This window comes from Copadichromis virginalis, linkage group LG4, assembly GCF_057382275.1.
Source record: "Copadichromis virginalis isolate Kocher_CV1m ecotype Utaka linkage group LG4, C_Virginalis_male_GT1.1, whole genome shotgun sequence".
Lineage (NCBI taxonomy): Eukaryota > Metazoa > Chordata > Actinopteri > Cichliformes > Cichlidae > Copadichromis > Copadichromis virginalis.
Window position 1 is genome coordinate 3974839 of NC_140621.1, and position 24616 is coordinate 3999454.

The 24616-nt window shown below is 42.5% G+C and overlaps 1 protein-coding gene and 1 long non-coding RNA gene across 2 annotated transcripts; both read left to right on the top strand.

Moving 5' to 3' along the window:
- Positions 1-12307: 12307 nt before the first annotated feature.
- On the top strand, positions 12308-20208 carry rad23aa (RAD23 homolog A, nucleotide excision repair protein a). Its single transcript, XM_085453182.1, has 9 exons — positions 12308-12580; positions 13415-13576; positions 13698-13900; positions 16178-16221; positions 16762-16889; positions 18131-18218; positions 19431-19561; positions 19645-19806; positions 19927-20208. Exons 1-9 carry the CDS (start codon positions 12515-12517, stop codon positions 20038-20040), a joined length of 1098 nt encoding a protein of 365 aa, XP_085309308.1. The 5' UTR covers positions 12308-12514; the 3' UTR covers positions 20041-20208.
- Positions 20209-20240: 32 nt separating this feature from the next.
- Positions 20241-22934, top strand: LOC146710607 (uncharacterized). The gene is made up of 2 exons (XR_014919978.1): positions 20241-20613; positions 20662-22934. It is a non-coding gene; the product is annotated as an uncharacterized LOC146710607 (long non-coding RNA).
- Positions 22935-24616: the final 1682 nt, after the last annotated feature.

The window sequence follows — 24616 nt, forward strand, 5'->3', positions numbered from 1 at the left end:
TTTTCATGGATGCCTGGATGTTAAACTTAATTGTTACACCTGGTAAAGCAGCAACGCTGATCATTTGATTAAAGATTAAAGAATTTAGACCATTTTTAACTCTCAGTGACGCCGCAGTTTTCGTTTGACTTTGGGACCTGAAGGAGACGGAGTTTAGGACCCAGATTACTCCGCGAGGCTCCAGACTACGATAGCTGTAATGCGCCGACAATCCATCAAGCGTTGCGGCTTCGTAGTTTACCAAAGTCAGACTAAAACATTTTTTGACGGATTTTTGAGCATCATGTACCACATGAAATCAGTTCAAGGTCAGTAAGCACAACCAGAATTCATACATAAGGCGCACTGTCGATGTAAATGGATACATTCTTTGCTAACCCGTCATTTTTCCATTACGCTGGGTTTTGGGTACGATGGGCAGCAGATTTATATTTTATTTAAGTTAAAGTACTATCAGCAAACTGTGCTCAGTGTATCGTTTGATTTAAAAAATATTCTTACATCTATATCTTATATATGATTCTATAATGAGCATTTGCACAGTGACAGGTAACAAGCTTGATAGACTAGATGGTACATGATTTATGTTAGAAATTTAGTACTTTACAAACTAACTGTTCATGTTATTTAATGGAAAATTCCAGTTTAAAAGCTGTTTACTGGTTTCATCGCAGCACTTGTGCAAATCTTTACTGACGGATGTGAGTTTGTTCTTCAGCAGCAGATTCTTCCTAAAAGGCACTAAAACGTCGCCTGTCTTTGTCAAACAGAACGAAGACGTGTCGTTGAGTTCAGCTCAGTTCGGCTGTCCTCACATTTTACTGCCGCTGCCAACGCTTCAGCATACACAGGTTTTACCATGACGGTAAACTTTGTTTGATCTCCGACAACATCGAGACGGCCTACCTGGAGGAGATTAGGAACCTGGAGACCTGGTGCCAGGAGAATAACCTCCTCCTAAACATCAGCAAGACTAAGGAGCTGATCGTGGACTTCACTACAAAGCAGGCGAGGAATTACAAACCCCTCATCATCAGTGGCACGCCAGTGGAGAGAGTGGACAGTTTCCGATACCTGGGTGTCCACATCACTCAGGACCTGTCATGGTCCTGTCACATCAACACCCTGGTTAAGAAAGCCCGTCAGCGTCTCTTCTTCCTCAGAAGACTTAGAGACTTCCATCTGCCACTGAAGGTGCTCAAGAACTTCTACTCCTGCACCATCGAGAGCGTCCTGACGGCAAACATCTGCACCTGGTTTGGGAACAGCACCAAGCAGGACAGACGAGATCTGCAAAGGGTGGTGCGCTCGGCAGAACGCATCATTCAATCAGAGCTCCCTGACCTGCTGTCCATCTACACCAAGCGGTGCAAGTCCAAAGCTAGGAAGATTATGATGGACCTCTCCCATCCCAACAATGGACTCTTCTCACTGTTGAGGTCTGGGAAGCGCTTCCGCTCCCTTAAGGCCAAAACAGAGAGAATGAGGAGGAGCTTCTTCCCCCAGGCTATTCGGGGCCTGAACCAGGTGTAGGACTGGACTCTCCCAAACACGTCACTATAAGACTGGACTCTCACACACGTCACCACACATTTCCTATAATCCTATAATTCCTATAATTTATAATCCTTATCTTTATAATCTCTTCTGCTATTTGCACATTCTTTACTGTAAATTCCTAAGTTAATTTGTAAATTTTTGTAGTAAATTGTAAATATTGTAAAACTTTTCTTCTGTCATTTAATGGTCGGGCATTGTACAGCTACAAGCATTTCACCCCCATGTCATACTGTCTATGGTTGTGTGTGTGTGACAAATAAAATTTGAATTTGAATTTTCACAGTAAGCTGGATAATGGAACAAAATAACGCTGTTGCATGTTGCATCTCTTCATTTTATGTGACAATAAAACAGTGAAAGCCTTAAAAGGAATCGTGACTGTATGCGATGCATTCCCTCTCCTGCTGCAGCAACCTATTAAAGAGGCATGAAATATGTATTTTGAGATATGATGGCCAGCTTTGCACACTTTACTTACTTTGAATTTCTAGTGCATGTGCCAGCATGTTGCATCTTCAGTAAAAAGGTGTAAACCAAGAAAACAAGGATAGCTGGTAGAGACAAATCCAAGAAGAGAGTCGATGATGTTTAATTATTTATTTTTGTCATATACGTATTTATTTATTTAATATGCATAAAGAAAATCTTGGGGAAAAAAGGTTGTCCAAATGCCACAGTAGCCATCTGGTGTAGCCTACTTTAGCACTACTACACAGAACTGCCCACTATTGTTGCACACGATTCCTGAGCGGTGATTGCTCTGTACTGTCGCCGTCTCAACAAAGATGATCATACTTGGTCATCTTTGTGCGTATTTGGTAAAAGGCATACAAGGCACGCCTGTGGAAATTTATCTGGATTACTCCGACTCAGCAACAGCGTTTTTACCTGGGTCAGCTGCATAAAAGCGGCTTACGTGATGGATTTTCCTCAAAAGTTTGGCAAATCTTCAAGTTAAACAACAACCCACCATTTTCTATTTTCACAGAGGCCAAGACCTCATGATGAAGATGGAGTGGAAAATGCATTTATCAAAGAACATTACAGCACCACAGCTTTTAGATACTTTTCTATTTCTACATCACCTACTTTGTAGGTTTTAAAAGAAAACACTGCATCACTTTACTGCACTACAGTTACCTTACATGTAATTACCGCACAAAGCGACAGCACTGAAGGAATATCAAATTTAAATCAGGCATGGTTTAAAACCTCGTATGAAACCTAAAGACAGATCATAAACATTAAAGTTCATCTTTGTTTTTATGCTGGCACAACTGACCATTTTTATGACATCACCTTAAACTAACCTGAAAGTAAAGGGACACTCAGCATCAGTTTTGAGGCTCATTTATGTGTCACAAGAAGACATAAGACGTCTCACATGAGATAACATCACTACAACTATGCCGCAAAACTGTCAAGGTCCCCCTACTCTATAGTCCATGGCTGTAAATGGAGAAAGGATCAAGGATGTGGTTCATTAAGACGCTCTGAGCAGCATCTGATGTCTGCTTCAGAGCTCTGACTCTGGCCTCATCTCTTTGCCTTAGAAGGAAAAGTCCATCTCAGCTAGAGCTTAACGTCGGCATCCATTTTTATGTCTCTGTCTCACTTCCTTGCCTCACTTTGACATAATCCCTCATCTTCCTCTGCCCATTTAACGTCTCCCATATATAAAACAAAAGATACAGCTCCTAAACATCCACTGTTTTTTTTTCCTTCCTACTCCTGCTTCTAGGCTCCATGTGTCGGGAGATATGGGTCACACAGGGGGCAAACTTCATTTCCGTAAATGAGGACAGAAAAGGAAATCCTGACACACTGGTTGCTTAACAGCACACTGCCCCTCTCTCACCCCAACACACACACACACAGCAAGAGCACGCTGAGACCTGTTTGTAGATCTAATTAGCATTAGCTCGCTCCGTGTACGAGTATCTGTCCGTGGGAAAAGAGCGTGTGTGTGTACCTGGGAGAGGGTTGTGCTCTGTGGCCCAGTTTTAGCTGAATAAGGGAGAATACTGTAGGCCTGATAGAGAGGCAGGGGTTAGAAAGGACAGATATACATAGAAGTGAGAAAAGGAGAGGGAGGGAGGGATTCTGGAGTTGTTAACAACTAAAGCGCTGCACTCCCTTGTGAGTTTCCTGTATGTGTGTGTGTTTGAATATTCTTGTGTGTTGTGTGTGTGTTTGCACGCTCATCTGTGTTTTTTCCTCTGAGGTGTCATTACCGGTTGTCCCACTCTCAGGGGAGTCCGTGTTTACCCAGCATGGTCTCTGAGTTGTCACTGCGGGAGTCATGCATCCGTCATCACCATGGCAACCAAAACATGCAGTGCGCCCAAATGGGTGTCACCTTTAAATGCAACCTGCATACGATATTAGATACTTGTCAGCCGATGCATGAATAACAACTAACTAAATTATTTGTAGGAATTAGATTTGTGCTACATTTATGTCGTGAGAAATTTGTCGCTGACACAGCCAGAACATACTGGTTTCACTCATCCAAACACATGCATGGAGGTAATTCTGGCTGCAGGTGTGGAAGTGAGAGGGTGTGGTTCTTTTTGAGTCGGCCCTGCCATGGACTGGTTCAAGGATCTTTGACTAAGTTTGAAAGCGGTTAAGGAACTCATGTGTTGTTGCAATTTCGGGATGCAAATGTAGATTTCCAAGGAAAAGCTAAAACTCAAAATATTCTACCAGGAATAATAAAGGTGCATTAACTAACTGAGTCAATCGAGTGGCTACTTCTGGGTTTGAAAAATAGAGCCAATGCAAAATGGCAAAAATTGCAGTTCCTCCAGTGGCCACATGAGGCTAACTCCAAAAACAACAAATCCCCACAGACTCTACAGCAGAAAAAGGGTATTGTTTGCAGAAATATATATTATTATTATTTAATTACATCTTCCAACAAATTGATGCATGATCATAAATTTTGAATTAATCTATTAAAAATACACGGGAAGTTTATTTTATGTTTAATTATACAAACTCTATTGTGCCTGCACTTTATGATGGCATTTATTTATCTACTTTATTTATTTATTTATTTATTTATTTTACGGATTTGACTTATTACGATGACTAAGCTGACCACTCATTTTAAATCTTAGACCTTTTTTTGTTGTTTTTTGTTGGGGGGTTTTTTGCGTACGGGTGTGGGTTTTGAAACTTTGCACATCTCTTTTGTCCACTCAGGAACTGTTATTTCGTATTCCAGGGTTTATTATTTGTATTATTAGCTTGGATCTTTCTTTTTTTTTTACATCTACTGGCACTGTTGTAATTGTGAGGTGGGAATGTGTGTCTCATATTGTTTTACGTTCTTCAAAAAGAAAACAGCATACTGTTCAATTTGTCTTTTGTAAAACTGATGCAAAAAACTAAATAAAAATATCTGGGAAAAAATACACAATACAATACTGTGCTGTGGAAACTAAATTTTATTACACTTTATATATGAAGGATCATCCCTATGTTTTTACATCTACATTTAGCAGGGCTTACCAACAAAAAATGTTCAGGATATCCACAACAATTCACCTCAGTATCGCTGTCATCGGACAGAAGTAAGCTTCACTGACTCACTGACTCATGTCGGACTCCTTTCACAAACTTTTACAGACTGCTTTGAAAGTTGAGGTAAACAGTGGACTGACAGCCTAGACTCACTGCAGACGAACGGCAGCCAAAGCTATTTGTACGGTGGCCCTGAGAGGCCAAACGGACTGCAACTTTAAGAAAACACCAGCAATATGAAAAATGCTGCAAAAGCACACAAAACACAACAGAAATAGGAAAAAAAAGATTTCCCAAAGCACAAGGGAAGTGTTTCTGGGGAGACAATAATCTGACGGATCAGTTGCAGGAACCAAAATATGGCAGGTAAGTGTGTTTTGATCTCATGATTCATATGATGACGGATTTTTAGGCTAATAGTTAGGCTAACACACTTACCTCTCACCTTTCTTTCCAGAGATGCTGCACACGGTACCTTTAAGCCTGGCACAAACAAATAGCTATACTCAGAATAATTAATTTCCCTCCCATAACACCTCACTGGGAGTATTTTGTGTATAACTGCTGTTTAAATTGGATTGAGTCTTAAAGTTTGCATGTTTGGGGGCGTGGCCACGGTGACAGCTGCTCGGTGACACATTTAGCTGTGGCAGATAGATATTTACTGGGCTCTGAGCTGGGCCTTGCACGTGTGTTGGTGTTTTGTAAAGATTTTAATGTCCCCAAATATGTGCTCTGGGTTTAGTCTGTATAGGCCTTGTAATATGTTAATATTGTAGCAGTGCTACACTTATAAAGTTTATCGATGCTGCTTGATAACAAAGCTTGCTAGCTTAGCTCATCATGTAGCACTCAACACTGAAATCTTTTGGCTTCAAATATGTAAACACGCTAAAATACTTTCAGTGGTAGTGCTCATAGATACATAAGGGGTTATTCACTGTGGGTTGATGGTGACAGTAGACGACTACATGTAATCACGACTGTTGCCGCAACAGGCCAACTAAAAGTTGTCGGTTTAAGCTGCACATCACAAAGAGAAGGCAGGGGGTTGTTCAAATAAGGCAATGCTCTTTAAATACAAATGAAAGCAAAGCATTGAATGCCAAACACAAATAAGGAGATAAACACATTATAATTAGGTACAGATTGTGAGCGTGTGCCTGTGTGCGTGGAGTGTAGGCCTTCTGGGTCTCAAAAGTCTCATATTAGCAAGAATCCCTGTGGGCTGTGTACGTGAGTCACTCATTGTATCAGTGACAGCACCAGTTCTCTCTCACACACATGCACACACACACAGAGCAGTGTGACATATCATGGGTGTGCAGATGATACCGCGCTGTGGGGGTGTACCTGTGGAAGAATAGAAGGATTTCTCTCAGAGGACAGAGAGACAACAGGAAAGAGGAGGAGGAGTGACACAGTCAGTAGTTTCTCTGCCAGCTACTCCCCAATTAAAAATTATTTTGATCACACGACATTTTTTCGCTCTTGGAAAGTGTGGTTGTGTTTCGTATATGTTTTACTGATATTCTATACGAATAAGTGCAGAAAAAAGTTATAAATTATAATTCACATTTTTCTAAAATGAGCAGGTGCGTATTGTTAATAACCAGTTAGTATGTGAATCTTTTGGTTTTGAACAGATTTTTTCTTTTATTTTGACACAAACAGGGATAAAACAGAGAACATGACAGCGAGAGCTAGCCAAGATATAGCCTGCAACAAATGGTGTCTAATCCTGGCATATGTGTGCACATGGTATCTGTATTTGTTATGCTGCTGTTCCCTGCCTTCAGTTCTGCATTATGTACGTGTAATAGCGGACTCAGTGAAAAATAGTAGGCCCCACAATACAAACTAAAGGTGCTCCATTGGCCTGGAGCTTTATTAGCCCCTACTAACTAAATTCATCCAAGTACCATGTTAAAACACTGTTTTCTTTTCTTTTTTTTTGCCTTTTAATATTTTTTTGTAATGTTTTGCATGTTATGATATCTTTTTAGTGTCTAATGGGACACAAAAAACTCCACAAGCTGACAGAACTCACTGGCCCTCCTTAACAAGGTTGAAAAATGAATGTCCCCAGATGTAAGAATGACTAACAGACCTGAGGCTCCTTTTAGGCTCATAAAGAATTAGCATGTTAGAGATATAATTAGGGCCAACCCCAAGTGTGCTTTAAAAGTCATCATTCACCCGAAAGACAAAACTCCAAAACACAGACTTAACAATGTGGTGTTTGCTGTACAGTGCAGCGAGGAATGCCCAGACCTCTACATTGGAGAGACCAAACAGCCACTTCACAAGCGCATGGCACAACACAGAAGAGCCACCTCCACAGGACAAGACTCAGCAGTCCATCTGCATCTTAAGGATAAAGGTCACTCTTTGAGGATGCCAATGTTCACATTTTGGACAGAGAGGACAGATGGTTTGAAAGAGGAGTGAAAGAATCCATCTATGTCCACTGTGAGCGACCATCTTTGAACAGAGGCGGGGTTTACGACACCAACTCTCTGCCATCTATAATCCAGTTTTGAGATCCCTTCCCAGACGCCTTAACGCCCACTCACATCCTGGGCCATCTGACCTCAGGAATTCGCATGATAAGGTGGGGCCAGGTTTCACAATGAACACACCCGAAACTCTGGCTGATTGGGACCCACACCCAGTTTCACACTTTGGCTCAGGCGATTAGAGGATCATCAGGGGGTCCTTTTGTCCCTCTGTGGGGGGATACTCCCACTGGGTTTAAATCTGGGACTCTCCACCATTTGACCTTAGAACTGAAGAAGCTTCTCGGATGAGAGGTGAAACGTCTTCAAGTAACTTAAAGAAGTCCAGACACTTTTCTTTGCAAGCTCCTTTGACTACGATGACCTGGATGACTGAGAACCTTCACAGACATCATTAAAAAATCTTAAGCAGTTCTAAATCATACAAATAAGCAGTGTATGGATGCAGGGGTTTGCTTTTGTTAGCAGTCTTGCTGCAGTATTTCAGAACCATTAAAGTTAGGACTGCTGGTATATCTGTGAAGGTTCTCAGTCATCCAGGTTATGGTAGTCTATCGAGCTTGGAAAGAAAATCATCTGGACTTCCTTAAGTTACTTGAAGATGTTTCACGTCTCATCCGAGAGGCTTCTTCAGTTCAAAGGTCAAATGGTGGAGAGTCCCAGATTTAAGTCCCATGTTTCGGGTGAACCCGCTGTGAAACCTAGCTCCACCCTATCATCTGTCTTGAGGATGCCAACGTTCACAATTTGGACAGAGAAGACAGATGGTTTGAAAGAAGAGTGAAAGAAGTCTGTGAACAGCCATCTTTGAACAGAGGCGGGGGTTTACGACACCAACTGTCTGCCATCTATAATCCAGTTTTGAGATCCTTCCCAGACACCTTAACGTCACTCACATCCTGGGCCATCTGACCTCAAGCAATCTCAAGTTGGGTGGGGCCAGGCTTCACAATGAGTTCACCTGAAACCTTGGCTGATTGCGACCTACACCCATTTTCACACCTTGGCTTGTGTGATTAGGTAGAGGATCAACAGGAGGTTCGTGACCCTCTTGGGGGACAATCCCCTACAACTTAAATCTGGGACTCTCCCCACCCTAGAACTGAAGAAGCTTCTCGGATGAGAGGTGAAACGTCTTCAAGCAACTTAAGGAAGTCCAGACGCTTTTCTTTCCAAGCTCCTTAGACTGCTGGTATATAAGACTTTTGGCTGCAGCATGTTGAAATAATATAGCTGGTATAGCCTGTATAAGACAGGAATACATGCCACCCACTTGTGTTAACAGCTAGATTGGGGAGTCATCAATAAAAACTGCTACAGTGTTTCAAGAATAGAGCCCGACCGATATAGAATTTGTTAGATAAATCTGATATTTTGGTCATGTGCAGTTACTTATGAGTAATTACCAAGATAATATGATAATGGAATTTAAAAAATAAGCTTGTTTTATTATCATAACATGTCAGGCACACTCATTTACGCTCTGCCCAACACTGCTTGGAACAGCCGATTGTTACGCCCTGCGTTGGCATCTGAGACGTTTCAGAGTGCCCTCTGGTGGACAAACTATGCTAAATCAGTACTCGGACATGGTTGAATGGTGTTTCTCCCACCCCTTCTTTAGTTTTTTTAATTTGAGTCAGCAAATGGCTAATATCAGCGGTTGGGCTTCACTCTAGAAGATGGCTCCATGCTCTGGTTGCCTAGATAACTGTCTAATGTATTTGCCACCTTATCGTGTTAATCGGCTGTATCTTTGGCTCTAATTGCTTAATCACTTTAATCACTCACTTTAAAGTCTGGACACCTAATTTGCGTCACACTTGCACTGGCTTTCTATGGTCTCCACATATCGTTTTAAATGTGGCTGCCCCTCGATGCTTTTAACCAGACAGTCGTGGTGTCAGATTTGGTGAGTAGTGGCACCAAGATTTAGTGTTTTATTTACTTTGTAAATGCTTCTTCCATACATCCAAGAGATCATTTAACAGCCATTATTTGCAGTTTCTGGTTAACTCCATAATACTGTAGCACTCTATTGTCGGGTGTGTGGCTTAAGTGAGGCTGATGTAATCGAGGTTTGACTGCAGCACTCCAGCAAACAGCCAAGCTTACAGTCATATCGTCCTAGAAAAGACTGTCGTTTTGTTTGAACAAAATAAAAGCCTCCAGAAAAACACACACATGCACACAAAAGCGGACACACAATCACAGACATTTAAGTGGGTCTGTGTTTAGAGCCATATGCCTGCAAATGCGGCTGGTCTCAATAAAACATGGTGGTTGGTTGTTAATCTTTAATAGTTCCTGTCCTTGAGAATTAACCCAGATGAACACGCATTTAGGGCACCATCCTCTCTCTTACACACACACACACACACACACACACACACACACACACACACACACACACACACACACACACACACACACACACACACACACCGTCTCTCATTCTTCTTCATCAATCTCTTACGCTCCAGACGTTCCCCCTTTGACACCCTTCTCCTTTCACTTCATCACTCATCCCTCTGTTCCTTCCTCTCTCCGCTCTCTTTCTAATCTTGTCTTCACTTCCCTCTGTTCTTCCGTGATCTCTCCCCTCGTAGCCCTCACCCTTTTTCTCCTGATTTCACACAAAACAGGGTAAGCCACTTTGGTAGAGGTAGCATCAGGTGTGACAAAAATCACCAAATACAAGTATAATAAAGGTTGAAAGGGGGAAAAAAATCTTGAGAAGAATAGGAGGATGATCATGAGGAGGATGAGGAGCCGCGGGAGAGGCAGGGAGACCCTCGCAAACCTGGCAGTGAACGATGGAAGGAGGGTAACTTGATAAAAAATTGATGTCACAAAGCTGGCTCAAGACTTGACTGATCGTTGGCTCAATGTATGTGCACATTGTTGTGTGCATTTGTAACAAATCACACACATAGGCTATTATATTACAGATTACTGTAGCACCTACCACACTTTACATTCATCTAAAGGTTTGTAAAATGGAAACAAGCTATTTCCTCATTCCCCGTGTTTCTCAAAAGGCACAGTCGTGTAACTCTGAGTAAAACCTTTGCATCCACCCTCTGTAGTACGGGCTCAGCATGTGTCTGATGACAGTGCCCAGTTCCCATTCTCGTGAAGGCTTCAGTTAAACAACCAAAGCAGCCTCACATACAAACACAATCTCTCTCACACACATGCTGGTTTTTATTGCTCAAAAATGTCCCATGTTTTCTATATCCTCTTCATTTCAATCAGAATGTGTTTCGGAGTGGTCAAACTCTGCCCTCTGGTGACTGTAACACTAAACTGCACTGATTACTGATAAATTGCGTGCTTGCAGTGTGTGTTTGAACAAGATGCCAACAAACCATTCTCCAAACTGCTTTCACCGTGTGTGTGTGTGTGTGTGTGTGTGTGTGTGTGTGTGTACCTTATAGGTAGTTTTTGTCAATGCGCAACATAGAGTAACTAAACTTTACAGTTGTGATCAATACAGGGCTGAGTTTATATGGGACTGTTATTGTAGCACAACTATCTGTGCCCAAACGCTGGGGACACTGCCAATCTGAAAGCGCTGCAAAGCCTGGGAAGTAGGTCCAGAGGAAGCTGCAGCGCCCTCTGGTGGATGTTAAAGGATGTGAATTTTATTTTGCCTTTTTTGTAGTTACTCTACGTAATATTTCAATTTCAATAAGGAGTTAAAAAGTGGATCTTTCGTGTACTTGTGTTCAGATATGTGGTAGATTTCTAATCGAAGCACCACAGGAAAGTGGCCATGCAAAAGGCAAACTTTGGATATCTTCGGTAATCTATTAATAATGGGATAATAGACACAACGACAGTACTTCTCTCATGGTTCAAAAAACAAAACAAAAGAAAGAAAAAGAAAAAATGAACACTTGGAGAATTTCTAGTTTCCATAATTGGTATAATTTAAATCCAGTCTGATAAGGGCTGATGGTTTTGGTTTCCACTGACTGTTGTTATGTCATTTTCTTCTCATTGAACATACATTCACCGTGTCCTTAGGTACATCTTGCGAGTACCGGGTCCGCCTTTTCCCTTCAGAACTCCTTTAAGTCTTCACGGCATAGATTCAACAAGGTGCTGGAAAACATCCCTAAGAGACTTTGGTCCATATTGACATGAAAGTCATGACCTGGCCGGTGAGTGTTTAGGTCAGTAAGCATTTCCAACTTGAATATTTTCTTCATGAGCCCAATGTAATTATTAAGCGTTCTGGACTTTGTGCTTATAGTTTGATACAGACGGACACACACTGCATCCACGCCACAGGTGTTACTAAACGTTTAAAACGCTTTGTTCTCTGTAGGTACAGAATTGAAATCATTACACAGCTTGATTTACAGACTGTCATACAAAAACAGCTGCTGCTTAAAAAGGTCTGTGGGTGCTCACTATTGTAGCAGTTGCCGTGACCCAATCACAAGATTGATTCTTTTGTTTATTTTAATTGATTTGCAACAAAACCATGTTATTTAACTACCAGTTCGTTAATGTTATTGTCACATTTCAGATAATATAAACTAAATTTTAGAATAACATGAAGTTTTCTGACTTTAACCTGTTGTAACTCTAATTGGCCATATTTTCATAATAATTGTCCCATGTGGACACGCTGACTGTGTAGATAGAAACCCCATAGCTTGCCATAGTCACGGAGCAGAGCACGTGAACGCGAGATCTCTGGCGGAGCTTTCCTCGCCGCACCACCAACTTGTCACCAAAGATGGCGAGTTGCTGAATGCTCATGGATACACACATTTCTCGGCTAGTTGTTATCTTACCCGAAACGCCAACTTTAAAAACAAATTAACTGTTTAGCGAGCAGCTGTTTCTCCGTTTGAAGCACCTCTGACCCAGCGTCAGTCGCCGCTACCATGCAGATCACACTTAAAACGCTGCAGCAGCAGACTATTCAGATTGAGATAGACCCCGAACAAACGGTGAGTGGCTATAGCTAACGTGCTTTAAGCTAACAGTGCTAGCTGCGGGACCTGTGTTTTGGCTTTGCGTGAAGACCCGACAGCTTCCCATTCATTTATATTACACATTAAAGAACGACTAACAACTAGACTCGACTGGAGGTTTCGCAATAGTCGCACACGTTACAAAGAGGCAACCCACAAGAAACCGCAAAACAACGCGACGCCTCACTTCTGTGATGAGTTAGCGTTAGCAAGCTAGCTAGCAGAGTAGCCCATTATCAAAGTCATAGCGACACAGTTTTAAACGACTTTTTTCATCATTTAAATATTGTTTCGCGGGTGTGGCTACTACTCTTTGTTAAAGGGTGATATGGGTTAGGATTTAAATCTAATATTTTTTGATGAACGCAAGCTGTGGACTACGCTCGTGATTGCTAATGCTAACGCCTATGACACTGCCAATTGCGATTAGCTTCACTCAGAAACTGACTCTTTCTATTAGCATGTCCTCACATCCGAAGGTGTAGTTGCAGGGCCCATTGTTAAGTGATATATTATAATGAAATAGTACGAGCATACTCTCAGTGGATATAATTCTTGTGACATTCCAAAATTTAGTTTTTAGTAAACACGTAATAGACCAGGTGTGAAATAGACCACTGCATTTTATAGCATTAGGATCCCTAACTTTAAAGCTGAAGTCAGCTAGGATGACTCCCTGCTTTGTAATGACTTGAAGGAAAGCCGGCCATCTAATATTAAACCTCTGGTATTACAAGCACTGGAAGACATGTCATCGATAATAATGAGTCCTGGGGTGGTTTTTGTTTCTTGTTTTGTTATTATTATTAGGTGAAGGCCTTGAAAGAGAAGATAGAAGCAGAAAGGGGAAAAGACAACTTTCCTGTGTCCGGGCAGAAGCTGATATATGCTGGGAAAATTTTGCAAGATGACACACCAATTAAGGACTACAAAATTGATGAGAAGAACTTTGTTGTAGTGATGGTGTCCAAGGTGAGATCCTAATTAATACTTGTGGCTGGCATCAGTGTATTTGGCTTCTTTTCTTGTTAAACAGATTTAACAATATGTTGATAGTCTAATAGCACTTTTTTTTTTTTTAAATAAACAAAAGGCTAAGCCTGCAGTTGCAGCCTCACCATCAGTCTCAGAAGCACCCAAACCCCCAGTACAGGACTCTGGCTCCACATCAACAGCTGCCCCGACTACAAACCCAACTCCAGCCCCAGCCCCTGCCCCTGCAGCTGTCCCCATTCCTAGCGGGGAGGCCAAAGAGGAGTCAAGTGCCGTAGCCACAGAACCACAACAACCAGCTAGGTACACTCTCTCTATTACTAAAGCTGTTTTTCTGCACTGCCAGCTGAACTCGTGTAGACACTACTAAGTGGAGATAATTGTATGATCTGGACAGCTCGGACATTAAACAGCCTTTAACCAGCCAGTGTCATATTATAGAGTCTGTCTGGTTTCTGAATGCACCTAATTTGTGCCAGTGTGAGAAGAGTGTAGGCAAAGTCACAGCTAGCAATTGAACATCCTGTGTCCTGCCTCCTGCTCTTTTCAGGCCTGCATCAGAGCCAGCTCTGCACATTCTTAACTATTTTATAGGAAAATGTGTCAAAGTGTAATAATTCCAATAGCTTTAAACATGGCAAATATTGCCTGTGATAATTGGCCATGCTGATCATTAAAGTTTACTCTGATAAAGGAGAAAACTGGATGATGTCACTACATCATATTTTCCAGAATGTAAGTGAGAAATGTTTAGAGCTGTAAGAACTGTGCATTAATTAAGTGATTGGTGGGAAATTACAATCATAAATTACTTTTTTAAATTCTCCAAGCTGATAAGCCATTGATTAATGCTTCTGTTTATCATGTTAAGTGGATATCTGTCTGGTTGTAGACATACAGCCGACCGTCTTTGGTTGTTAGAAACCAGTCGGCGCGATTAATCAATAATGAAAACAACTGTAGGTATTACATTTTAGTAATAAAACATATTATAGGACTTGTTCAAGTCAATATCACAGCTGATAACTTTTAAGATATGAATAGGGAGGGTTTTAACCCGAGCACACAACTCATAACTGGAGTGCTCCCCATGCACACACTCTTGGTTGGGCTGCCTCATCTGGTGACTAAAATAAAATTCTATTTATCAATTTAAGAGAATCACCATCAAATATAGAAATTCTCTTAGAGTGAGATTTGTAGTGGAAATCAATCCTGTCTTTTTTTTGGTCAAAGATCAGCTGCAGATAACTAGCGAGCCATCCCCTTTTCTGTCTCGTGTCATCCTGTGTTTTCCTGTACGTCATTCAGCTGCTTAGAATCTAAATCTGTGGGATCTGCTCTTAGGCTTCATGTTTGTCAATAAGTTGGCTAAATTACAAACCAAAATGTTATGCTTTGTATTTAGCAGGCATACCTTGGAAAAAGATGTGCATGATTAGTCTGTAATAAAACCATTTTAAACATTTCCAGTGTGTCTGAGCAGGAGTTGACCTGCTTGCATGTACTGGACTCATGTATAGTTAAATCTACATACTTACAATGGCTTTGAATAAACTGTTCAACAGAGTTGCAGCTGCCCAACTATCTGTGTACCACTAATTATTACCGTTACTTACTATGCACCATTATGTGGTATAATAAATAATTTAGCATCATAACTCATTTAGTGATTTGAAAAGCTTTTTAACTAGGACTTCCACTTGGGAGTGAGTTGCCAGCAGCAACGATGGCAAGAAAAAAAGCTACAGTTAGCCTAGCTACAACTGGTATTGGAATCTGGTAGCATCAAATTTATACTGTTATCTGATACTTCAATTAAAAAAAGGTTTGCTAGAAAGATCGCCTCCCTGTGCTTTGGGTTAATTAGCTGGCATAGACACTGTAGTTCAAGTCTAGTGTTTATGCCTGAAATCAGGCAAACAAGTTTTAGCTAATGTTACCCAAAAGAAATCCTAAGCTCGACCTGACTGAGCCATACAGTTGGTTGTATGGGCATTAAAACCAGCTTTTAGTTATGCTCATCATGTTAGCTTACCTGCTTAGTCAGTCAGTTTAATGCAGCAGCCTCCTGACTAATCTGAACTTGCTCTATCTCCAGTGTTGTTGGTGATAAAATTGTCTGAAGTTACACCAGAGTTTGTGTTTTTTGAGTTTTGTGAAATTTGTGGTTGTTTGAGAAATGTCTGCTTGTTGACGTTACGTGATCAGCGGACTCTCTTGGCTAATTGCTAATGCTGTGAGGAAGGTTAAGAAAGGCCAAGCGTATAGGAGTGAATATTATATTTTAGACTTTCTGTGGGGCATCAAGTCCACAGGCTTTTAGAAGCAACTGAGGTTTTGTTGTTCGTGTTTGTTTTGTTGTTTTTTGTAAATGTGTTTTAATCCAGTTTAACCATTGCCTGTATGATTTTGTTTGTTTTGTTTTTTTGTTAATTGGATGGAACAGATGTTGATCACCAAGCTCACCTCCATCACCATTGCCTGGTGCCTCTCTCAGCACAGCCTCCGTTCACATGAAATCACAGGAAACCTGTCTAATGTATATTTTTTCCCTCGCTCCAACTTTCTTTTTTGTAGCTCCAGTGGTGGAAGTCAGGGCCTGGATGCATCCTCGACGCTGGGTAGGTAAAGCAAGCTATCAGACTTACATCGCAGGATCGGATAAAAGCAGCTGGCGCCTGTCTTAATGAAATAGCTTTATTTAAAAAGTAGCTGTTAAAAGTGAACTGTACAGAGACAGACAATAGCCTGTGTTGTGTAACGCTTACATGAACTACCAGAAGCTGTTACTGTTGTAAAAGTGGGACTTAACTGGCTGCAGTGTGCTACATGCCATTTCTATATTTAGGCTCTGACAAACGCAAGCCGCCTCTTGTTGTGCCTATGAGTAACGGGGGATTCCCATTATAAGAGAGGGGAGTGTATGCGTAAAGTGATTCTGTTTAAATCATGTTGTAATAAAAAGTTTGCTGAGATTCTATTTCAGTGTTTTCATGGTAAAAGCTCGGAGTCTGAAAGTTGTCTCGATTGTACAAAGTGGATTTAATTTGTCAGTACGATAAATGTTTGATGAAATTTCAGAGGATATTTTTTTTTAAAATGTGTTGATTTGCAAACAAGCATACCATGTTTGTTTCAAACGTTTACATGTGCCCTTTCAGTGACCGGAGCGGAGTATGAGGCGATGCTGACGGAGATCATGTCTATGGGCTATGAAAGGGAGAGAGTTGTGGCTGCGCTACGGGCCAGTTTCAACAACCCCCACAGAGCCGTGGAGTACCTTCTTACTGTACGTCACACACATCAAGGGGAGGGCGTTATAACACGAGCTAGTCAAGGTGGTGGGCGTCACTCTCCACAATGCATACTGCATGAAAACACAGTAGCTGCATTGCTGCTGCTGGTGACGCTGAGACACTAGGGAGATGTTTGCATACAGAGATGAGTGATTCAGCCACAGTAGCCATAAGTGCGGCTAAAATGGCTTTCATCTGTTTCTGTGTGTATAGGAGACTCACTCTCAGGTGTTTGCAGCACAGACAGACATGTTGGTCTTTTAACAGAGCATTTCTGCAAATATTAGTTACAGTAAGCTCTAATTTAACAGACCAACAGACAGAAATACTCATCCTTCACATGGGCTCAGGAAAAGTATTGAGGTTTTGCAAACATGTGACCAATAACCAGTTTGGACTCATGGTGACAGTGGGAGCAGTCACACAGGCCTAGAGACTATCTGGCAACCACTGGTACTGAGGGAAAATGTTGCTGAAGCCCGTCAAACAGGCCTGCACACTGGTCAGTCACCTCTTGGCAACCACCTGTCCCTCGGGAAAGACAAGTATTCATTGAGTGGTCAGTAGCACATAGCTGCTGTCCTAGTGTGAATGAAAGTGACAGACGTGTACACAAGTGCTGTTCAGCTGCTCTTGGAGCTGTTTTGAATCTGTGCAACATAAACCTGAAGCGGAGACAGTTTGCCTTCAAAGTGAAAGTTGCTCCTTTGGAAACATGTTGCTGGAGCGCTTAGGAACAGCTCTGACTGTACAGGCCATCGTTCTCCGTCTCTGGTTTGCGTCAGTTTCTCACGTTGTGCTGCTGCTCAGCTTGTAGAGTATTTGGAGACATCCAGCAACCACACATTTCCCTAGCAACTGGTTTGCATTATGTCCAATATGGCAGATAAATCTCAAGCATGATGTCAAATAAAAACTTCAATGTTTTGATTATGTTTTTATTCTTTTAAAAAAATGTAGCATTTGATTTATGAGTGAAAACATAGGATGTCGATGTACTTTCTAACTGGCAAGAAATAATAGATGATTTTAACTGCCAAACATGTCTTTGAATATCTACTATTGGTTGTGGCTGTTAGCTGTTGTGTTGATGTTGTGGTATATAAAGAGTGAAATATGCCTGTGTGCCACAGAGCGTGGCTATTGCAGAATGACCGTATGACCGTAGACTTTAATGGTCTTAGCCTGCTTAAATGTCTGTGGGTGTGACTGACAGTTGTATTGTTGTTTGCAGGGTATCCCTAGCAGCCCAGTCCAGGAGAGTAATCCCCCAGCGCAGGCTCCCACATCTGGAACCACAGAAGCTCCGTCTGTACCAGAAGGTAGGGCATCCGACTCGCTGTGATCCAAACACAAACATGGTGTCAAGTGTGTTTGTGCATCTCTGGCAGCTGTGTGACAAACAGCACAGTCACTGGCACTGTGTAAGCTTTGATTTTAAAAGGTAGAAAAAACACGTCTCGCGTCAAAAATACGATTTTTTCCAGAGCGCTGGAATGTGTGACTGCTGCAGGGGTGTAGACACAGCTACACTTAATAACTGTCACTGCAAGATGACTCATCGTGACTCAGTAGTGGCTAAGCGGTTCTCCACCACAGGCTTGTATGAAGTGTTGTTAAACCTGTTAGGTGGCATCAAACCTGCACGTCCATCACATCACTGCAGACTTGCAGCTCACCTGTAGCCTCTTTCTGATTTCCAGTTAGTTTACCAGGAGACTCATCGTGGATCTGCATGCATGGATAGAAATACACTCTTTACTATGCAGCCTGTTCCAAGGCTGTAACAGCTTGTTTGGGATTATGGGAGAAGTCATTAGTTACAAACATAATGTAAAGCTGTACGTACTGACTTGTGGCATCGCTTCATGTTTAATGTTTAATAATACATCAAGGGTTCAGTGTTTGATAGATCGTGTACATTTCTGCATGCTGTGGAGGAGGTTGAGTGGAAGAAGGTTTTTGGTAATAATTGTAAGACTGGAAAAGATGACCTTTAAAAATCAGTAACTATATTACATCATCTAACAAAAAGATTCCTCAGTTCATTGTGGGGGGGCTGGGTGACTTGTACACAGTCGTCCATCTTCAGATCCTCAAAAATAATTAGACAAATGACTTAGTTTGATGGCCCAATGAGGCCTGTGACTACATGACAGCTTGAGCAGATGCAAGATTTGAATTAAAAGCCACTGGTGGTGTGCAGAGCTGGTGGTGTGCAGAGCTGGTGGTGTGCAGAGCTGGTGGTGTGCAGAGCTGGTGGTGTGCAGAGGCAAAACTAGAGTGGTGTTAAAATGACATCACGGTCCTTGTGGACATGAATGCATGCAGCACAGCTGTTCAGTCTTTGCTATCAAAGAATAAGTGATTAGCTGTTTGAGCTGGTCGTGCTGCAGTCATAGTGTGCAACATTGTTGATGTAACTAATCCCAAACACACACATGGGTCACAGCTGCAGGCTCGCACAAGTTTCCTGGTGGAAATGTTGAAAGAGGACAAAACTCTCACTGTTGCTCATTCTTTTTGTGCTCTAGGAGAGAACCCGCTTGCATTCCTGCGCACTCAGCCCCAGTTCCTGCACATGAGACAGGCCATCCAGCAGAACCCCGCCCTGCTTCCCGCTCTCCTCCAGCAGCTAGGCCGGGAGAATCCTCAGCTTCTACAGGTACCACAGCCTGTCCGAGTCCTCCTGCTGCTCGTCTCTGTGAGAAGCTTTTTAAATTCTTCTTTTTTTCCTCTCCCAACTAGCAAATCAGTCAGCATCAGGAGCTGTTTATCCAGATGTTGAACGAACCAGTGGGAGAGGGGGGAGATGCACCAGAGGTTGGAGAGATGGGGGCAGCAGGGGAGGAAGGCGCGCCTGTCAACTACATCCAGGTTACACCTCAGGAGAAGGAAGCCATTGAAAGGGTGAGCGAAGAGTAAAGGCTAAACATCGGCACTTTCTTTAATTAAAAAAAGGCGGTTGGTTTTAAACGCCCATCTTCCTCTTCTCCTTCCTCTGCTCTTCCATGACTTCCAACGGAGCAGTTAAAAGCGTTGGGTTTCCCTGAGGCGCTGGTCATTCAGGCCTACTTTGCCTGCGAGAAGAACGAGAACCTGGCGGCCAACTTTCTCCTCAACCAGGGACTGGAAGACGACTGAACGGCAGAGGGTCACTGCCTTCCTGCTCCTCCCTCCTACCCTTCACCCCTCTTCTTCAGCTCAGCATAAAGACTGCACCCCCAGATTTTACTGTACAACCTCAGCTCATCCCAAACAGGAGGGGGGGAAGCCAGTGACGGGAGAAGGGTGGAGGGGGGTGGGAGAAGAGGGGTGGCGGGGCAGGGGGATGGGAAGGGGAGACGGGGGAGGGTTTAGGTTTCGGAGGGATTACAAGTACACAAGGTCGACGGTTGTGTGCAGGAAGGTCGGGGCGGTTTTAAAGAAGAAAAAAAAAGTGGAAGAATTATGAAATCCACGTGAATTCCAATGGAATGTGTGGGGTTTGTTTAGGGGAGATCTATAATTTGATTTTAGACGCGCTTTGTGAACATTCGGGTGGGGGGGGAGGGGCGGGGCAGTGAGAGTGTGTGCTCGTGTCTGCGTGTGTGTCCACGTATGCCTGTGCAGATGGATGCGATACAGTTAAGCTGAAAAAGTAATCGATCTGGCATTCTCTAAGTTTGTTAATGCTGTAGCCGCGATTGTAAGGAAGCACGTTACCCCTCACCGCACGTAATCTGTGTGCGAGCCTGTTTGTGTGTCTGTGCGTGTGTGTATAAGCTGCTCGTGTGTTGGAAGCTAACAGTGGAGGAACAACATAGATGGACTGGTTCTTGCTGCCCCCCTTGTTTTCTCTGTCTGACGTGACGTTGCTGGGAACCATCGGCCCACATGAGAACTAAACTGACAAATGAGTATCTGCTTTTCCTGTTCCTCACTTTGTGCTGCCCAGTCAGGAGTCCCTGCAAACACTGTGCCCGCCTGCTCAAACATCTGAGGGTTTTATGTGCGCTGATAGCTTCTTGTGCCAATTAACACTACTCGTAAACATCTGTGGTGTTCTCCGTAAGAACACGGCTTTAATTTGTGGTGGCAGGTGTGCGTGCCGAGGATTAGCAGTGCCAGGTCACCATCATCGCTTTGCATCGCTTCATACTCATGAGGCTTTAAGCTTTCGAAGAGACAAACGTCTAAATTGACAATCATGAAGGAAAAAAAACCTACAATAATCACGAGGAATGAATGACCTAATGCAGCGAATTTATATGTTAAAGAATTTCACTCACAGACTTTCAGAGAAGACTGCGTCATCTAAAGCGTTAATTAGCAGAGCTTTGTAGCCACCTCTTCTTTTTCTAACAGGTTGCATCAGAGTAGACTTGTTATGCTTTTCCTTTATTCTGTCATATTTATGTAGTGTTAAAATTATGGAATAATAAACATAGCAACGAGTTTCAACTAACGATCCATGTGTATATACACATGAGGCAGGTGTCTGACTGCTTTAAATGATCACTTTCAGGCAGTTTTTCTTCTCTTGGCTCTGTATGATGTCACAGAGAGGGGCGTCCCCACCCACCTGCTGCTCAGATCTTCTGTTTCTTGGGGGAAACTTGAGTCTAGTTTAAGATGAGGATTATTTTGAGCTGCGAGTCTTCCGTCGCCTCTCTAGCAGAGTCCAAGAATAAAAATGCAGTGCTAAAAGTGAGCATGATAGTTCCTCTTTAAGAACAAGTGAACTCGTTGTCTGATTACTACCTACAGTGACATGTCTGGGTGTTTACAAAAGTTTCTTTTTTAAAATTTGAGTTTCCTTCTAAATCAGCTTTCGGACACTAAAAAATGAAAGGAAAGGTCTGGAAATCAAATAAGCCTTCAGCTTCCTCGTGGAGCAGATGACCTGTAATCATCCTGGTCTGTGGCAAACTGAATTTAAAGTGATGTGGCTAAATAGGAGCGTGAATAAAGCAGAGATTCAGTTATGCTAAATTCACTCCGTCATTGTCTGAATGTTGTGACACGGAGTCTGAGAGGGCCACGCAGAGAAACATGCTGCTGTTCCCTTTATAGTCTGATTAGCTAGCCTCCTGTTACCGTGTGTAATGTGTAGTTATCATTAAGAACAAAAACCCACTGAAGTTGAGTCAAACTCACTTGAGATGTTGGCCCTTGCACACCTGCCGCCGATCATAAGGCCGTGCTCTTACTTTGCAGTAGTGTTGATCAACACGGAGGCGCGCACGGGTTGGATTGAAGGCTACCAGTGCACACAGAGCAGCTAATGAGGAGCAATGTGAGGAACAGATCTGATCCATCGTCACCATCATACCCACCGTATGTGCACACGGGCTCATGACCCACTACAGATTACTGTTTTGAAGCTTTGCTGACCCGGGCCCTGTTCTTCACACGTGTGGGGTGACTAAAACCAGCTACATGCTGCTATCAGGCTAAAACAGAGCAAATTGTCGCACAGTTAATTTAATCTGAAAGCATTCTGAGGACTGATAACCTCGGATGAAGTTCTCAGTGCGTGGAGCTGGAGCCGGAACTCCAATCAGCACAGTAGCTTTCAAATAGTTCTGCAGGTTAATTTAGGATTTTTAGTGTTTAAGAAGATACATTGTCATTCTGATGTCTATCTTTTAATGGGTTGTGCGTTCTTTTTGGGTTTTTTGTCATGCATAGATACAGTTAAGATTAAAGATGCAGTTATGGATTTTATTAAGACATTTGGATCAGAAAATGAGTGCAAAAGTGGGATTCCACAACTCTGGCTTCAAAGAACCGAAACAGTCCAGGTCTCGTATCAAATTATCAGCTAACCTTGAACGACTTGAGGCGTCCACACGCGGAGAACGGGGCCCCGGTTTGTGGTGTGTGAGGTGGGGATGTGTGGAAACTTTGATGCGGGTCTGCAAGGAGACGGTAACTGTTAACTGCAGTCTCATCCTGTGTGTGCGTGAGGGCAGTTTATACTGACAGCTGTCCTACAGCATCAACATGATCTTAGACTATGCTGTGCTACATTAAATATCAGCAGTCTTTCAGGCCTCTGACTCTGTGTGTCATTTGCATCAGCATGGATCTCACTCGCTGCGTGCATCATGCACTCACCTGGTCAGGAGGTGCCCCCTAGTGGTTAAATATGCTCCATACTACAGCCAATACTGAATTTATTGATAGTTTTCACATAAAACATGTTGGATTGTGAGGGTGAACTGAAATGTTGTTGACAACCACAAGACCTGAGGAATGTCAGCGGGACGGGAAAAGAACAGTGGTAGAAAGGATGAACACTCATGTTCTCACACTTAATCATGTCATATATGTCCTCTTAATCCACTAAATAGTTAATGTTAATCACAACACCCACTGAAATAGAAATGATTAAGCTCATTCACCCTACTTTGTACAGTGCACTTGAAAAATGGCAAAAATCATATTTTGCGTGGTTGGATCTTTACTAGGTTCCAATTCGAGCTTCAACACGCAACAAAAAGAAATGAGAGTGAGACAAAACATTTTTCCGAGTATCCAGCTTATTCAAAGCGACGCTTAAACGGAAACAGGCTGCTTTACAGCTGATCAAAAGTTAGGAAGTTGTAAGACCACACCTCAAAAAACCCTGCAAACACCCCAAATCAAAACTCAAAGTTCCAACTCAGTAATGAGTAGCTGCATCGTTATTGTTGATCACTTCAAAATTTTGTTGCGGCAAGCTTGATGCAAGTGTTTCCATGAGGTGAGTGGGAACATTTCTCCAAGTGGTGAAGACGGCTGCACGAATGGCATCTGCTGTCTGGAACTCTTTTCCATTTTTGTAAACCTCCGTTGCCATCAATCCATCAAAGCTTCTCAATTGGCTTTAGATCAGGGGAACACGCAGGATGGTCCTTAAAAAAATTCCAACTAACTGTCTTGGTGCGTCCCACCTTAGCAGTGATAGCCTGCTGCTTATGCAGTTCATGTTCAAAAGGAAAAGGTGCCTTTGCAATCAGAACGTCACGACACTGATACCTGACAGAAAATGACACTGAATCCACATTTTTGCACAGATTTGGTCCTTTAAAGGCGTGTAGTCCTAAACAAGATAAACTGCATCTCTCCACAGACGACAACAATTCACAAACATCTTGATAGTTAACGGCTCATTTATCAACACTTCTTTATCGCCTCTCGATGCAGGACTTGCCATAGTAGTGCATCGTTAGGTGGAAGTTTTCGTTCACCTGTTTTGAGTCACTCACATTTAACGTTGACCAAAACTGTAAATATTCATTTATTAATGAATACTCACATAAGTGCTGAAGCATCAGACCAAGTAGTATGATGGGTCGTCTTTATGTCCAGATTTCTTCAGTTCTATGTGATTTTACTGTGTTCCTCAAGTGTGGCATTATACTCAGTCAACTGCTCAGAAAATAAAGGCAACTCTCGGTCATCACAGTACAAAATACAGTCAGTTAAGTGTCAAGGACACCAATCTCCCCAGTTAGAAATCAGAAACCATTTCATTTCACCTCCTTTGGTGTAAATGAAAGTGACACCAGGTGCACACGCCCATGAAGGGAATGCTTTTGCTGGTTCTGAACACAAACCATTGGCGCTCTTTTGATCCCTCCTCACTGATTTTGCTCTAGTTTTGTTTGGTTTTTTGGCTAAACTTCTACAGTCCTCTGCTGAACGTTCAGCTCCTCCAAGGTAAGCCTATGGCAACCAGGTCTGCAGTTTC